At 43.2% G+C, this 14,894-nt stretch overlaps 2 protein-coding genes across 3 annotated transcripts in view; one reads left to right on the top strand and one right to left on the bottom strand.

Annotated features, from left to right (window-relative positions):
• Positions 1 to 1,231: 1,231 nt before the first annotated feature.
• ECHDC2 (enoyl-CoA hydratase domain containing 2) lies at positions 1,232 to 8,963 on the bottom strand. 2 transcript variants are annotated; one of them, XM_033152114.1, is made up of 10 exons: positions 8,803 to 8,960; positions 7,462 to 7,529; positions 6,806 to 6,893; positions 5,765 to 5,851; positions 4,645 to 4,737; positions 4,406 to 4,462; positions 3,331 to 3,518; positions 2,779 to 2,829; positions 1,882 to 1,929; positions 1,232 to 1,415 (listed from the first exon to the last, which is right to left on the bottom strand). In XM_033152114.1, exons 1-10 carry the CDS (start codon positions 8,945 to 8,947, stop codon positions 1,338 to 1,340), a joined length of 903 nt encoding a protein of 300 aa, XP_033008005.1. In that variant the 5' UTR covers positions 8,948 to 8,960; the 3' UTR covers positions 1,232 to 1,337. The 2 variants fall into 2 exon arrangements, with proteins under 2 accessions (XP_033008005.1, XP_033008006.1); XM_033152115.1 differs by lacking the exon at positions 4,406 to 4,462 and having other exon boundaries at positions 8,803 to 8,963.
• Positions 8,964 to 9,875: 912 nt separating this feature from the next.
• Positions 9,876 to 14,894, top strand: part of SCP2 (sterol carrier protein 2) — a 28,581-nt gene continuing 23,562 nt past the window's right edge. The window contains exons 1-5 of the mRNA XM_033152113.1: positions 9,876 to 9,961; positions 11,826 to 11,883; positions 13,635 to 13,706; positions 14,365 to 14,496; positions 14,747 to 14,811. Of these exons, the coding sequence (XP_033008004.1) occupies positions 9,905 to 9,961; positions 11,826 to 11,883; positions 13,635 to 13,706; positions 14,365 to 14,496; positions 14,747 to 14,811 (384 nt within the window). The 5' untranslated portion in view covers positions 9,876 to 9,904. The remainder of the gene's footprint in view (positions 9,962 to 11,825; positions 11,884 to 13,634; positions 13,707 to 14,364; positions 14,497 to 14,746; positions 14,812 to 14,894) is intronic.

The following is a 14,894-nucleotide window of genomic DNA, read 5'->3' as shown; positions in this document are numbered from 1 at the left end:
AGGGCCAAGTTTGCCTATGCCTGGTGCAGGCAGTCAAAGGGCTCCACATTCCTGCAATGTGCTTTTAAATTGTGCCCCCTACACTTCATAGAAGAGCTTGCACAGAACAGCCGGCTTGTGCAGCCATAACATCTAGTTTGGCCTTTGCTCAGTGATAGAGGGAAAACTAGCTCAGGCAAGTGTTTCACCCATTTATGTACTGCAGGCTCTTGATAATCCTGCTCATCTCCCCTCTTATATATTAAGCACAAGCCATCTTTGTTATTGTACAATTGGCATAATATGTAATAGCTGTAGTTGGTGATGCAGATGCTCATGTATAGCACAAAGATGGCCCCATTGCACAACTCTTGTTGGAGCCCATTCTGCTTTCTGGGCCAAAGTTCTATTCCACACCCATATGAACCACAATTATTCAAAGATTTATCTTGTGGATCAGAAAGCAGTCATGATTTTATAGTCCAGTTATGAGCAACTTGCTAAGAATAAATCCTGATTGTACATTCCTTTGAAAATGAGCTATCACATTTGCAGTATTTTCTGACAGCATTTCTTCTGGTGTTTGTTTAAATAGGTGTGTACCTGTTCATTTTACGTTTGGCTTTTAATGATATTTCTGAATGTCACAACAAGACAATTTCTCTTTTACTAAAAGCAAACTATCATGTTGGCCAATGCTACTTGCATTCCTTTTTCTGAGTTAAGCTCCTGAAGCTTAACTGTTTATCCCATTTTGCAGATGCCAAAGGCAGGAGTAGCTTTCCTATTTTACAAGAAAAGCTTTATCTGTAACCATTTCATGGACTGTGCATTAGGGTGCTGCTGTGTTGAAAGTGCTGAAAGCCAAGTTCTCAAATATTTTTGGTACGCTGAAGGTGATGCCAACTGTTCTCACATATGATAAGCTGCATGTGAGTTTAGAGGTCTTCTAAAAAGGAGCATTTTTACCCTTCTAAGAACTTGGCACCTCCCTTACGTCCTCCTGGATGGACACAAAGAATATTCTGTATGATTATAAAGGCATTCTAGCAGTGGTGTTGAAACCAAGAATGAGGATGAACATCCTAAGAAGACAGTTCTTCTCTTAACATCCTCTTAAATTATCAGCATGACTTTGCCTTTCTGCTACTGGTACTATACTCAATCCCCAGCATATATCGACATTCCTATTTATAAGCATTAATTACACACATACACTTAGGACTGAAAGGAGTAACAAGTGAAACAGTACGTTGGCTGAATATAAAATTTATGTAGAAAAAAAGTTGTAATAAGACACAGCCTTCTCGTAACTTCTTGCAATTGTCTTCAGTCAACTGAACGAAGTTTGACAAAAGTCACTTCCCAATGAACTTAGGTGGCCGTTTCTCTATGAAAGCTACCATCCCTTCCTCCCGGTCTCTCGTAGGGATATTCTGTATATAAAAGACAGAAACCAATTAATACTATATTTCCTAATTGCCACCATCCTTGGGGAGGAGTATACAAACATTTCCTTTATGAAGTAAGTGAGTAACAGATGTAGAGTGCTCAGTCTGCTGATCCCATCACATCTATTTTTCCAATCAATATCATAGTGGTGTGTACATGTATTACACATTACAGCTCTCAACTGATGAATCCTGAGCAGCCTTATTAGATGCTCTGAGTGTACAGCTGTTTGTAGAGGGATGCTAGAAACAATGCTCTCAGGTAAGAACTGAGGAAAGTCAAACATTCCAAGTAAGTTTCTGAGTGCAATTGCACCTTTTGGAGTCAAATCATAGATAGAAGCATTTGACTCTTCTCACTGATCTTCAGAGTGAGAAGTGTTTCACAGCTGAGCATTTTAATACGCATAAAGTGAGCACTTAAGTAGGGTTTAATTAAAGGCTAGCTTACCTGGGCATAACACATTCTTTCAATAGCCATACCAGAGGAAATATTCACCTGGAAAAAGAGAAATCTTAATTGCATGTGAGAAAAAGCGCACTTAAACTTGTATCTTGCAAAAGTGCTATTATTTTAACAACAGAGCACTATCATGACAGACTTGATGAAGTGACTAAAGGGATCAGTCTTCATTATGTTAAAATGAGTAACTGCACTTTAAACAGCAATGGTCATGGGCCTTAAAGACTAACACAGGGGTCCCCAAAGTAAGGCCCGGGGGCCGGATACGGCCCAATTGCCTTCTAAATCTGGCTCACGGATGGTCTGGGAATCGGCATGTTTTTACATGAATAGAATGTGTCCTTTTATTTAAAATGCATCTCTGGGTTATTTGTGGGGCATAGGAATTCATATTTCCCCCCCAAAATATAGTCTGGCCCCCTACAAGGTCTGAGGGACAGTGGACCAGCCCCCTGGTGAAAAGGTTTGCTGACCGCTGGACTAACATGTAGTAAAAGCTTTTTGTGGACTAGGAACCCCTTCATCAGATAGAAGCATTTGTTGAAGCCGCTGTCACAACAGGTCCTTTAGTTTTTAAGGTACTGAAAGACAAACTAATAAGGTTACCTCTCTAATTCAGTCTTTGCTTAAACAAAACAAATCTCTGCCTCGCTGTTGCTTGTATTGCTGTCCACCTGTTTTTACAGGCAATAATTAATTGGGTGGAAGTGAAATGACAGGCCTGAGGAAAGGCATAGGAGGGAGAAGGAAGGAGCCAAGGATGAACAGTTTCTTATGAGTTATGCTACAAATGAGTTATGCCACTCGAGAAGCAACTGTTTTGGTGGGGTTCTGCTGGTTTAATAATGAACTGTAACAAAGATGGTTATAAAAAGCCTACTTTACCTCACTCCCTTTGTTTATAGCCACTTTTCCCATTTTCACAGCTATGGGAGCCTTTAAAGAGAATATATATATATATTTATATATATTTAATTTCCATTTATGAATTGCTTCCGATGAAACATCTCAAATTGATCAACAAAAACAAATCATTTCACCTACATTCCAATGCAGATACGAACTTCTGTGAGTAATTGGAAACACACAGTGATGCCCCCAACCCCCAAGTCTAGTTCCTGGCTGAGTGCCTTATCGAGGACTAAGAGCTCCAAAATATACCTCAATTCGTGGAATACGATGAGTCTCTTATAGATCCAAAATGGTATCATTAAAGATTGGGATAGTTATCGCTATACAGAAAGTATGCACAATGTTTTCCAAATATCTGTTCGTACCAGTTTTTAAACGAGCAGCAAACCAGCTTAATTTTACAGAGGACATCAAATTATTCAGAAAGGCAGAAACTAAAGAATTCTAGCCTGGTTTACTTTGCAACAGATTCAATGTATTACACAAAGCAACCTTGACATTACACAAATGCAGAGATATACTGACCCGAGGAACAATCTCTTCAGCCAAAGCCAGTGCTCTTTGGTAAGCTGCATCCCCTTCCTCATTCTGTGGCACTGCATGATTAACCAAACCTATTGAGAACGCCTCTTGTCCATCAATCTGTCTGCCAGTAAAAATTAGTTCTTTAGCACGGCTTAGTCCAATACAGCGTGGTAGGCGCTGGGTTCCACCTAGACAGGAAAAAAACACCAAATCCATAACATAGTTTTTAGAGGATGCACATCTTTATGGTTTCCATGCTTAAACTATACAGTCGTACCTTGGTTTTCGAACAGCTTAGTTCTCGAACGTTTTGGCTCCTGAACGCTACAAACCCGCAAGTCAGTGTTCTGGTTTTTGAACATTTTCGGAAGCCGAATGGACTTCCAGAATGGATTCCGTTCGAGAACCAAGGTACAACTGTACTGCTGTAGTTCAGAGATGGGGAACCTGCGGCTCTCTAGGTGCGGTTGGACTCCCATTATCCCTGTCCTGGGACTGGTGGGAGTTGGGAATTCAACCACAGCTGGAGGGCATGTATGTTCGTTTGTTTTAAGTAAGTGAAAAATGAGATTGTGGAAAAGCTATTAAGTTCTGCCTCAAAGACTGAATTTCCACAATTCAGATCTTTGAATTTCCTTCTCTATAGTGTCTAAATGTTGTAGTATTCCAAAATAGCTGGGATTTAGTTTACATTTCAGAAAATATTTGTAGCTACAGGTGGAAAATTACTAGGAGGAGATGCGGCATTCATTTGCTGGGATGAACAGTTAACCGGCGAAGTGATTGAGATGTCAGGCTGCCAGTCTTTAAAATTATATTGCTCTCTCACCTAAGGTCAAAATGGTTTTGTATAAAAGCATTTCTGTTTTAAAACTGGAGAAGGGAGTATTCACATATCCAATTTCTTTTTTTTTTAAGGAAAAACAAATATGAGATCTTGCTTAAATAACTGGCAGAACTGGGAAGGGGTCTTGGGACTGCTGGGGTGTTTTAGCTTAATTATAGCGTTATTACCTCATAATAGGACACATAATTAATGTAAAAGCAGCAAAAAAAGTGGATGAAGCTATGCTACCTGCACCAGGAAAGAGTCCTCTTGTTGTTTCAATCAAACCCATCTTAGCCGACGATGCTGATTTATAACAAGAACACAACAAGGGGAGAAGCTACATTAGCACATAGTACAGTGTCAACATGCTTAAAAGCACTAAATGCTAGCACTTGGAATTTTAGCACAAGGGAATACCTCCAATTGCCAACTATAAGTGTCATTGCAGTGAGAGTAGAAGACCCTGGTTGTGCTGGTGGACTCACCTGCCACACGGAGATCACAAGCTAGTGCCAGTTCCAAGCCCCCACCCAACGCATGGCCTTCTATGGCCGCAATGGTGGGCATTGGCAGAGCAGCTGTAAAAATTAAATAGCAAGACATTCAGTGCAGCACCATTTACAGTAGTTGGTAAATCTATCCAAGATAGCGAAGGGTCCAAGGGTCACGAAGAGTCGGACATGACTGAACAACAACATCCAAGATAGCATAGTGATGAATGGGGAGACTTAATATGAATGTGGCCTTTATTTTTTAAAAAAAGTTAGTTTAGCCTACACAAGCAGGGTTGTTTCATTAAATGTTTGTCTTTGCAGCAGTTCTAGGCAACATTTAGGAATTTCAGACAGAAGAAAGAAGTAACTCCATATGAATTCAAATCTAACACCCTGATCTCAAATACCTGGAAACAATGCTTCATTTAAATGAATGCAACAGTGTTCTAGATGTGTTTAGGCTTGAAGAGAGTTCAGTCCTGCAGCGCAGGGGTGGAGTGAAGGGGGGGCATAGGGGGTGGTCCGCCCTGGGTTCCAGGGGAGGGGGGGTAACACGCTGGCTGGCCCCGCCCCGCTGGCGGGCCCCGAACGGGCCACGGGGTGGAGCGGCCTTACCCTGCAGCCTGCGAGCAGGCCACCGAGCAGGTTTGCGAGCAGGCTGCGGGGCAAGGCCACTCCGCCCTGCAGCTCGTTTGGGTTCCGCCCGGTAGTGCCGCTATGGCGCGGCACGCATGCGCAGTGCATTGTATGTGCTGCGCATGTGCGCTGAGTCTGACACACGACGCACAGTGCATGCGTCAGACACAGCGATGCGCACACGCACCGCCGCTGGGTCCCCGGGTTTGCCGCCCTGGGTGACGAAGTGGCTCACTACACCCCTGCTGCAGCGTGCTGCTTCACCAGCATATTTCCTGTGGGGGACATGCTGTATAAGCAAACCCCATGAGTAAACTGTTGGCAGAGGACTGACAAGTGAGTGATCCCCCCTACCAGTCAAAGTCGGGCCTTGAAGGTAAAGGGAGATAATGATCTGGCCTACTGAGTCGAAAAGGTTCCCTACCCCTGTTAAAAAGACAATTACATGCAAAGGAGTTCACCGTGAGGTACTTACCAATGCCATCCATTAAGTTTCTGAGCCTCTGAACAAAATGGTCTGTTTCAGTATTGCTCATTTTAGCACGCTCTTTTAAGTCAGCACCTGAATTTACAACAGCAGAAGGCAGTTGGGGGGGGGGGGTAGAGAAAGGAAACACAATGGATTTAACAGCAGTGCTTCAATGCACTAGTAACTGCCCTGTAAACTACAATTTTTTTACAGCTGAGTCCCTTGTAGAGGCACACATACCTAATTCTGTGTAGGATTAGGTTGTGATAGTGACAACTTGCAATTTGGTTTCAGGAAGCCTTGTTAGCTTTGGCAGTCTATTAATCAATTATGACAGAATAATGCAAACATGTTCCATTCTCCTCCTACATAATTGATACACCCTAATAGAAGAGGAGGAGGAGTTTGGATTTGATACCCCGCTTTTCACTACCCCAAAGTGGCTAACAATCTCCTTTTCCCTTCCTCCCCCACAACAAACATTCTGTGAGGTGAGTGGGGCTGAGAGACTTCAAAGAAGTGTGACTAGCCCAAGGTCACCCAGCAGCTGCATGTGGAGGAGCGAACCCGGTTCACCAGATTACGAGTCTACCGCTCTTAACCACTACACCACACTGGCTCAAACTCAAATGCCCAGTGTCAATTACACATATTAACTGCTATCATGTTTGTGCTATATTTCACAAGGTTCAAATGATCTCAGCACAGTGTAGAAATCAAGATGTTCTGGAATTTAAAGTTTGCACTACTGCTGGTAATAGAATGCCAGGAATATGAATGAGGATGAGATACGATGAGAAAAGCAGTAAAACTACCCCCCAAAAAAACATATATTTATACCCAGTAGAAAAAATAATTCAGCTTTTAGATTTGGAGGCAGCAATTTCTGTAATCACAAGGATACACAAGACACAACAAATACATATTAAATCCAGTGGGGGGAAACATATGATTGGTGGGCTATATAATTGCTTAAAATCTATTGTGCTTATTCATATATATATATTTGCCTCTGATTTTCTTAAATCAGAGAATGCCTCTACCCACCTGCACAAAAAACGCCTTTCACTTTGCTCTTAATTATCACCACACGAATACTCTCATCAAAATGGAGAACTTCAAGGGTTTCAAACAGCTGAGGGGGAGAGCAGGAGAGAGTGGGCGCAACATCAGATTTCAATTAACAGAAAATTCTACCAGTTCATTTGATTTATTATGTGACCATTGTTCAGCACTGAACTGAAAAAATGAAATTGAAGGTACACAAAAGCATGTTAAGCGGATCAAATATTCAGCATGCTGATAGATTGGCTTGTATCCAAATAAGACTAGAGACTCACTGACATTAATGGACCTAAGTTATATTCAATCATGTCTGAGTAGGACTAGCATTGGATACAACCCATTGTTTTGCTATTGTACTTATAAGCATTTCCATGCAAATTATGTAAATATTAGACTATCCTGCACATGCAGGTTGCAAACCTATCTATATATCAAGGATGGAAAAGGTGGTCCTCCAGGCATATTTAATTCAACGGGACTTACTACTTATTATATATGTATAGGACTATGCTGTTTGTCTCCACTTCAAAAACTCTAGGTTCTACTAAGGTCTAAGAAGCTACTAAGTTACCTGGGACCCCAATACAAATATAAATATCATCTGTACGATGGAAGACAAAAGAATGATCTTCACTCACCTCATCCACGAGCACTTTCCCCAGTGAATTTCTGGCATGTGGTCTGTTCATCAGAATTTCTGCAATACCTGTACTCCAAATAAAATAAATAAATAAAATAAAGAACTTTTTCATTTATTGTTTAGAGATATTTCCATTTCTTATTGTTGATTTTAAACATTAAAGCCACTTTTTCAGCCAGAGCTTTCAAGGCAATTTACAATACTCCAGGGTGTGTGGAATGCAAATGAGAGGGAGAGGGACACAAACCCAGTGACCAAGGCTAGGCTTAGCCCAGAGACAGACCCAATGGCCTTGCAGATGTTCTCGGAGCCACAACTTTCACCATCCTTGACCATGGGCCATTCTGACTAGGGCTAATGAGAGTTAGAGCATAGCATAGGAGTATGCTGAATTAGACCATTAGGTCTATCTAGCTCAGTACTGTCTACTCTGACTGCCTGTAGCTCTCAGTGTTTTAGGCAGGAGTCTCTCCCAGCCCTTTCTGGAGATGCAGGGGGATTGAACCCAGCCCTATCTGAACTCAAGACAGATGCTCTGCCACCGAACTACATCCAGAAGGCCTCAGGTTCCCCATCCCTGCTGTGTTTAGTGCAGCTTTTGCCACTCATGTGCCAGGGAGTTGTAATCCAAAACAACTGGAGGTCAACAGGTGCAGCCTTCCCAAATGCAGCGGATCTCTCATCCATTCCTGAAATCGGCTAGGCGGCTCCTTCGAGTTGTGACGCGCCCATTGGTGCCTTTCATGCGCAGCTAATCTTTGTTTACTGGGAGAGTGTTGCCCACGAACAACGCTTGTGATTGGAGGACAGCAACATAATTGACGGGGCTTCCCAGGTTTTGATAGTAGACTACAGTTGCTCTCTCTTCAGAGATGTTTTAGGAAACTTTGCTGGAGTATTAATTTGTTCCAGCCTATTTTACTGAGGATTTAACCTCTGTCTTTTATCATTACAGCTGCAAACTTTTTAGTGATGATTTTCTTGCTTTATTATTATTATTTTTTTGGTAACGCTCTCTGAGGTTCAAGCGGCATATAAATTTTATGAAATCCACCCATCCACCTTCCATAGCCTCGCTGCAATCCTGTGCCTACTTACCTCGGAGTATAAGCCCCGTGGAACTCAGCGGGACTTATTTCCGAGTTAACAAGTAAACATGCAAAGGGCTGGACGAGACGGGAGGTTACCTCGCCCCTTGCAACAACTTGCAGGACATAGTAGCTACGACCCCGTCCCCCCACGTCGTCTGCGAAGCTCCCTTTTATTGAAGAGCCACCCTGGACCTCCCCTATTGGGCCGGGACACCCTCAGGAGGCTCCTGGGGCTGGGCTCTACTCACCGCCGCCAGCCTCTCCGTGCACCTCGAGCAAGATCTCCTTTTGCCTCCCGGCAGACGCGGCTCTTCTGGGGAAGTTGCCCCGTTCCCCCCGGGGCTGGGCGGGAAGCGTCCGCAGCAACGCGACTGCTCTGCCCAAGCGGAGCATCGCGATTCTTTTTATTATTATTATTATTATTATTAGTTCTTGGAAGGCTGAAAGGAGCGGCGGCGGCGGCGGATCGATAGCAGCGCTCGCTCTCACTTCCTTACGGCTGGAGCTGAGGACGAGTGGAAAGGCGCCGCCTCCTTGCCTGCAAACTGTTAAGTTTGGGGGTCGAGGCAAGGAAATAGCGCCTCTCTCTCTGCTATGTCGTGGCTTAGACTGGTGTAAGTTTACAGGGCAATGCTTACTAAAGCTACTCAGAAGTAAACCCTACTGAATTCAGTGGGGCTTACTCCCAGGCAAGTGGGGAAAGCTATGGAATTGAACCATCTTCTCTTCCCAAAGTTTTTGCTTTAGGGTTTTCAAATCACTACCTTTGCAAAAACAACCTTCATAGAAGCTTAACCAGAAGGTTGCAGGGCATGATTCCTGAGTTGCAGGGGGTTGCTCTAAATCAGTGTTTTTCAACCTTTTTTGGGCAAAGGCACACTTGTTTCATGAAAAAAATCACGAGGCACACCACCATTAGAAAACTCTTTGCCTATATTGGCTATATATAAAGTAATTTCCCATGGCACACCAGGCAACATCTCGCGGCACACTAGTGTGCCGCGGAACAGTGGTTGAAAAACACTGCTCTAAATGACCCTCGGGTCCCTTCCAACTCGACAGTCTATAGTTCTTCGGTGCTTATGCAACCACTAATTTTCATCTGCTGTCCTGCGCGATCGGTCTTGGCAGATACAGATACACTGTTGCTTTAAGAGCGCGGGGGGCGGAGCGATGATCTCAGGGCGGCCCCGCCCCTGCCGTCGACCTTTGGCTGGAACCTCCGCCCCTGCTCCAACAGCCCGCGCGCGATTGCTAGGGAGGAGGAGGAGAAGGACGTGCGCTCGTCTTCTGGTGGTCGTCGGGCTTGCAGTTGGGGACCGGGACGCAGGGCGATCCTGAGCAGCGGCGATGGCTCCCTCCCGGCTAGGAAGGAGGGTGTTTGTGGTGGGAGTCGGCATGACTAAGGTACTGGATGGGTTGCTCTGTTGAGAAAGGAGTGCGGGGGGGGGATGAGAGCGCTTAGGGTTGCTCCCCTTTTCAGGCATCTCTCAGCTGCACCTCTTTTCCATCCCTCCCAAGAAACTGCGTGGTCTGCATGGCTTCCAACCCCCTGTCTTAGCCTTGCAATAATCCTACAAGGTAGGTTGGGTCGGGCCCCCCCAGCAATACTAGCCACCGGCCCCTTTGATAGCTGTGTGGCTGGAAGAAATTCAACAGGTAGAGTCTTCCCAGCGCTGCCACCCCTGTGTTGGGGAAGACTAATTAAAAGGGAGGAATATTATTACAGTGTGAGTGACAATTTCCCCCTTGCTTTCAGTAGGAAACCATAAGGTTCACTGGAGGAAAGAGAATGCTGTGAATGTTAATTGACAAGGCAGGGATCCATTGAAATAAATGCAAGCCAACAAACAAAGCAAGGAAAGGCTCACTGGAGGGAATGGGTATAAGTATAGGCTCTGTTGACAGGGGGCAAAGGGAAATTATGGGGAGCAATAGTCAGGGTCCCCAAAAGACCTGAATGTGTATATGACGGTTGGTTGCTTGTACGAAATTAACCAAATGCATACAATGTTTTTTGCCACAGGTACAGTGCCTGATATCCAACTCAGTCTTACTAAAGCATACCCATTGTAACCCACAGAAATAAATTGACTCTATTACTTTTAGTGGGTATATGCTCTGAATATGGCTAACATTAGGGATTGCCCACTATCTGGGATGAGGCATAAAACATCTTCATCTCTCTCTCTTTGTCAGTGACTTTTAATAAAGCCTGAGATCTTTCTAATTTTATTCTGCTGCTTTATTTGTCTGACTTGATTGTTTTCAATGATATTTCCATGGGGTGTTGGGTGTATATGCATACGGGTGGGTGGGTATATATTATTCGTGCGAATTTGTTACTGTAGCTGCCTTGCTGCAAAGTGGGGGGGGGAGTGATAAGAATTATCATAACTGCAACAATAAATAAATAAATAAATAAATAAATACACTTCAGAAAGTTTTTATTAGAAGATTAATATGCAAGAGACTAGAGCAGGCTTCCTCAACCTTCCAGGTGTTTTTGGCCAACAACTCCCATGATCCCTAGCTAGCAGGGCCAGTGGTCAGGGATGATGGGAATTGTAGTCTCAAAACATCTGGAGGGCCGAGGTTGAGGAAGCCTAGACTAGAGACTGGATCTGAAGGACCCCTTCCACATGAAAGGGCGAAGTTTCTGTTCACAGGCATAATATTTAGCTCCAGACTTCTTTCCTTTGCTCTAAGCATTTGTATGATTCCTCATTCTAAATCTTACCTATTGGTCTGGCATATGTCAGGTTAGCATGTAAAAAATGAGGAATGTCACAACCTCTTGGAAGATAGGTTGATAGCTTATGCAATAGCTGAGCAAGGACCTTTGGCACTGTTAGCTACTTGTGACACAGACCTGCATTCTTGTTACGTTGTAAAGTGCCAGGTATTCTAATGGCATTACTACTAGTGCATCAAAAGATAAACAAAAATGCTGTAGCTTAACATAGAGGTCCTGTCTTCCTTCTAGCATCATGATTTTTTTCTTTAGCAGAACTTAAGGAATTTTTAATGTTAAGATTTGTTTGCACCACTATACAGTATACTGTATTGCTGAATTTGTGTAATGACAAGTGGCTATCTTAAAATATAATAAGATCTGAAAAGGCATTTACCGTGTGTGTGTGGTGGTGTGTACTTCCTTGGCCTTTCACTCTCTGCAGAATTTGTGTAATCAGAAGTTACATAAGAGTACGAATGTGAAGAAAATAGGCTTGCGTTTTTAATTTAAAAAAAATGCTTTTCTTTCCAACAGTTTGAAAAGCCTGGGTCTCGTGAAAATTTTGATTACCCCGACATGGCTAAAGAAGCAGGTTGGTTCATCATAATGGGGTCTGGCTCACAACTTATACTGCACTGGGGGAAGGGGGCAGTGCCCTAGAGAAAACCAAGCACTTGGAGGGGTCTGGAGATAGCATGGCTCAGCTGCTGTGCCAATATCGCAATGATGCTGTGTGAGAGCAGTTGCAACAGCCCTTGGCGAGGAGCCATAGGCCTAGGAAGCCCTATTGCTTGGCCAATTGTTGCTACCAGTTAAGGAGCTTTGCCAGGTGTGTCTGGGTGTTGTCAGGGTTTGGCAGTGTAGGATAACATCAGGGAGGTGGGAAGGATTGCCCTGGCCAAGTGGGGAGCTTTTGCTTGACAGGCATATGCCTCGAAGCTTAACCAACTGCACAAGAATGGGATGGGGGAATAGAACCTGATTTTCTTGTGTTCTGTTTGCACTATAGTGTCAGTGAGTCCCTAAATGCTGGCAAAAAAACAAAGTGGTCTTGTGTGTGTTGGAATTACTATTTTGGCTAGAGTAGCATAAATGTTTATGTAAAACTTCTTTAACTTTCTTGAAAACTCACTTTAAGTGTGTGCTGGTCTCTGCAACGATGAGCCCAAGTCATTAGAGTATTCGTGGGGAACCTAAACCCCCCCCCCCAGCCCTGTGAGAGCTAATTAGGCCTGCTAGGCCTCCGTTGTTAATTTACATACTGCCCTTCACAGGACAGTTCACAACATAAATACAAATTTGGTCTGCTAAGCTGTTTTGGCCAAGCCACACCCAGCTGCCCTACACTTTATATCAGGTGTAGAGCAGGTAAAGCTGTGACTAGGCCAGAAGGGGGTTTGCAGGCACCACTGGTCAGCTGATCAATGGCACCTGCAAAGCCCTATGTATGATGCTTTGCAAGCACCGACAGAGAGCTGATTGCTGTGGCTTGCATAGAGTTTGCAGTGCTTTGCAAGGCCCAACAATCAGTTGATCATCAGGGTTTGCATATCACTGTTTGTTGCTCTAATGACTAGACCAGAGCTTTCCAAACTTTTCATGTCGATGACACGCTTTTTAGACATGCGTCATGTCACAACACAGTAGTTCAGTTTTGCTAGCAAACCGGAGGTTAAACTAACACCTTTCCAGCCCAGGGAGTTGCTGAGGGAGTGTTCACACCACATACAGCAGCTGACACACTAACGTGCCGCGACACAGTTTGGAAAGCTCTGGATTAGACTGTAACTTCAGATTTGTTTAAGAAATAAATTCATTTATTTCAAGGGGAAAAAAAACCCCTACAAGACTTGAGCACTGCAGTGTGAAAAGCCAAGGGCTGATTATCATCTGCTGCTCTGTGGGGAAACCCCTGCAAGCACATCCCAGCTATCTGCAAACACGCATACAGTAATAAGTGACCTGAAGTTCCACAGGTGCAGCTGTCTATCATTGGCAGTGATTTCTGTAATTCCAACAGTTTGACAAAACCTTTGCCAGTTACTATGGTGTTATGTGACCTGTATCTATGTACACCTAACTCCAATAATTATTATTATTATCCAATGACTTGGTAACCCTATGAATGTATCCCTTGAGGCAGTTGGGGCTATTTCAAAGAACATCAGGTACTGTATCTTGCCTGAACTGGCCTAAATCTTGTAAAATGTAATCTGTTTAAGAGTACAGAAGTATACTTGCAATCCATTTGCTTTTTAAATGTACCTCTCATGTTTTGTTATTTAAATACCCACTGAAAGATTTAGGTAAGATTTCCTAACTATTTCCCCCCCAAATGTTCAGGTCAGAAGGCTCTTGCTGATGCAGGTGTCCCTTATTCTTCTGTGGAGCAGGCATGTGTGGGCTATGTTTATGGTAAGTAATGTTACTGTTAAGACCTCAAGGCTTCTCTTCCTGGGCTTCATCTGCCACTGTTACTATCTGCTTGTTAACCTAATGCATCACTGAGGCAGCAGTTTTTCTGTTCTGGCATTAACTGTTAGCTGTGGCATTTAAACTGCTCTGAGATTGGATGGCAGGGATAGGATTTGACAAATTTATATAACCATATTGGCATTTCTAAGTGTCTTGTGTCTTGTATGGTTGTAGGGGTAAGATGAATCTCTTACTCTAGTTTTCTCAACTTCAGTGCCTGAAGATAAAATAGGAAAGGCTAGAATTTTGATTTTAAATGGCATAAAATACGTGGAAATCAATTTAACCCTATACCCTTTGATTTATAACAGCATAGGCAGCTGATTAGGAAAAGTTTGCCTGAGAAAATATACTTGCTTATGGGCTCCTGAACACTAAATGGATGTACAGTATTGTTAAATATTAAAAACAGAATGAGTGGCCCTCCAGGGTTTTAGTCTGGAGTCTTCTCAGACTTACCTGGAGATACCTAGGATTGAATTTACCCATAATAGTGTTAATAAGTTTGGAGTAATTTAACAGCTTCAGAAGGAGGATAGAGAGTGCATTGCTCCTCTGGCCAGTTGTGTGATTCTGCATCTTCTTTTTCATTATAAAGGTGATTCAACCTGTGGTCAGCGAGCGATTTATCATAGTTTGGGGCTAACGGGTATTCCTATTATGAATGTGAACAACAACTGCTCTACTGGATCAACTGCTTTGTTCATGGCCAGACAATTGGTCCAGGGAGGTAAGTTCTGTTTTAGTTCCTACTGCAAATGCATATGGGTTCCATCACTGACTATAGGAGATTTAAAAACCAGCTTTTAGCATGCTGTGGAATATTTTCAGCCAAATGTTTGAAAAGCTTAGCTGCAGGTCCAGGCCTCCTGCCTGGTTTCAAGTGTACTGTATAATATGAAATTATGGGGTTTTTTGTTGTTGTTTTGTTTTTAAATCACATATAGAGTGTAAAGTATTCAAAATAACTTGTATTTAAGGTATGGCTAACTGTGTCCTGGCTCTTGGATTTGAGAAGATGGCAAGAGGGTCACTTTCATCTCAAGTAAGTATTGAAGCAATTTTAATGCATTGAAACCAAAGTCAATTTTGCCTGGCATATTTGGGAAACAGATAGGATCATACATC

The sequence above is a fragment of the Lacerta agilis genome, chromosome 6, assembly GCF_009819535.1.
Source record: "Lacerta agilis isolate rLacAgi1 chromosome 6, rLacAgi1.pri, whole genome shotgun sequence".
In the NCBI taxonomy this organism is placed as follows: domain Eukaryota; kingdom Metazoa; phylum Chordata; class Lepidosauria; order Squamata; family Lacertidae; genus Lacerta; species Lacerta agilis.
The sequence above is the reverse complement of the archived record's forward strand: the minus strand, read 5'-3'. Positions and strand labels throughout refer to the sequence as shown.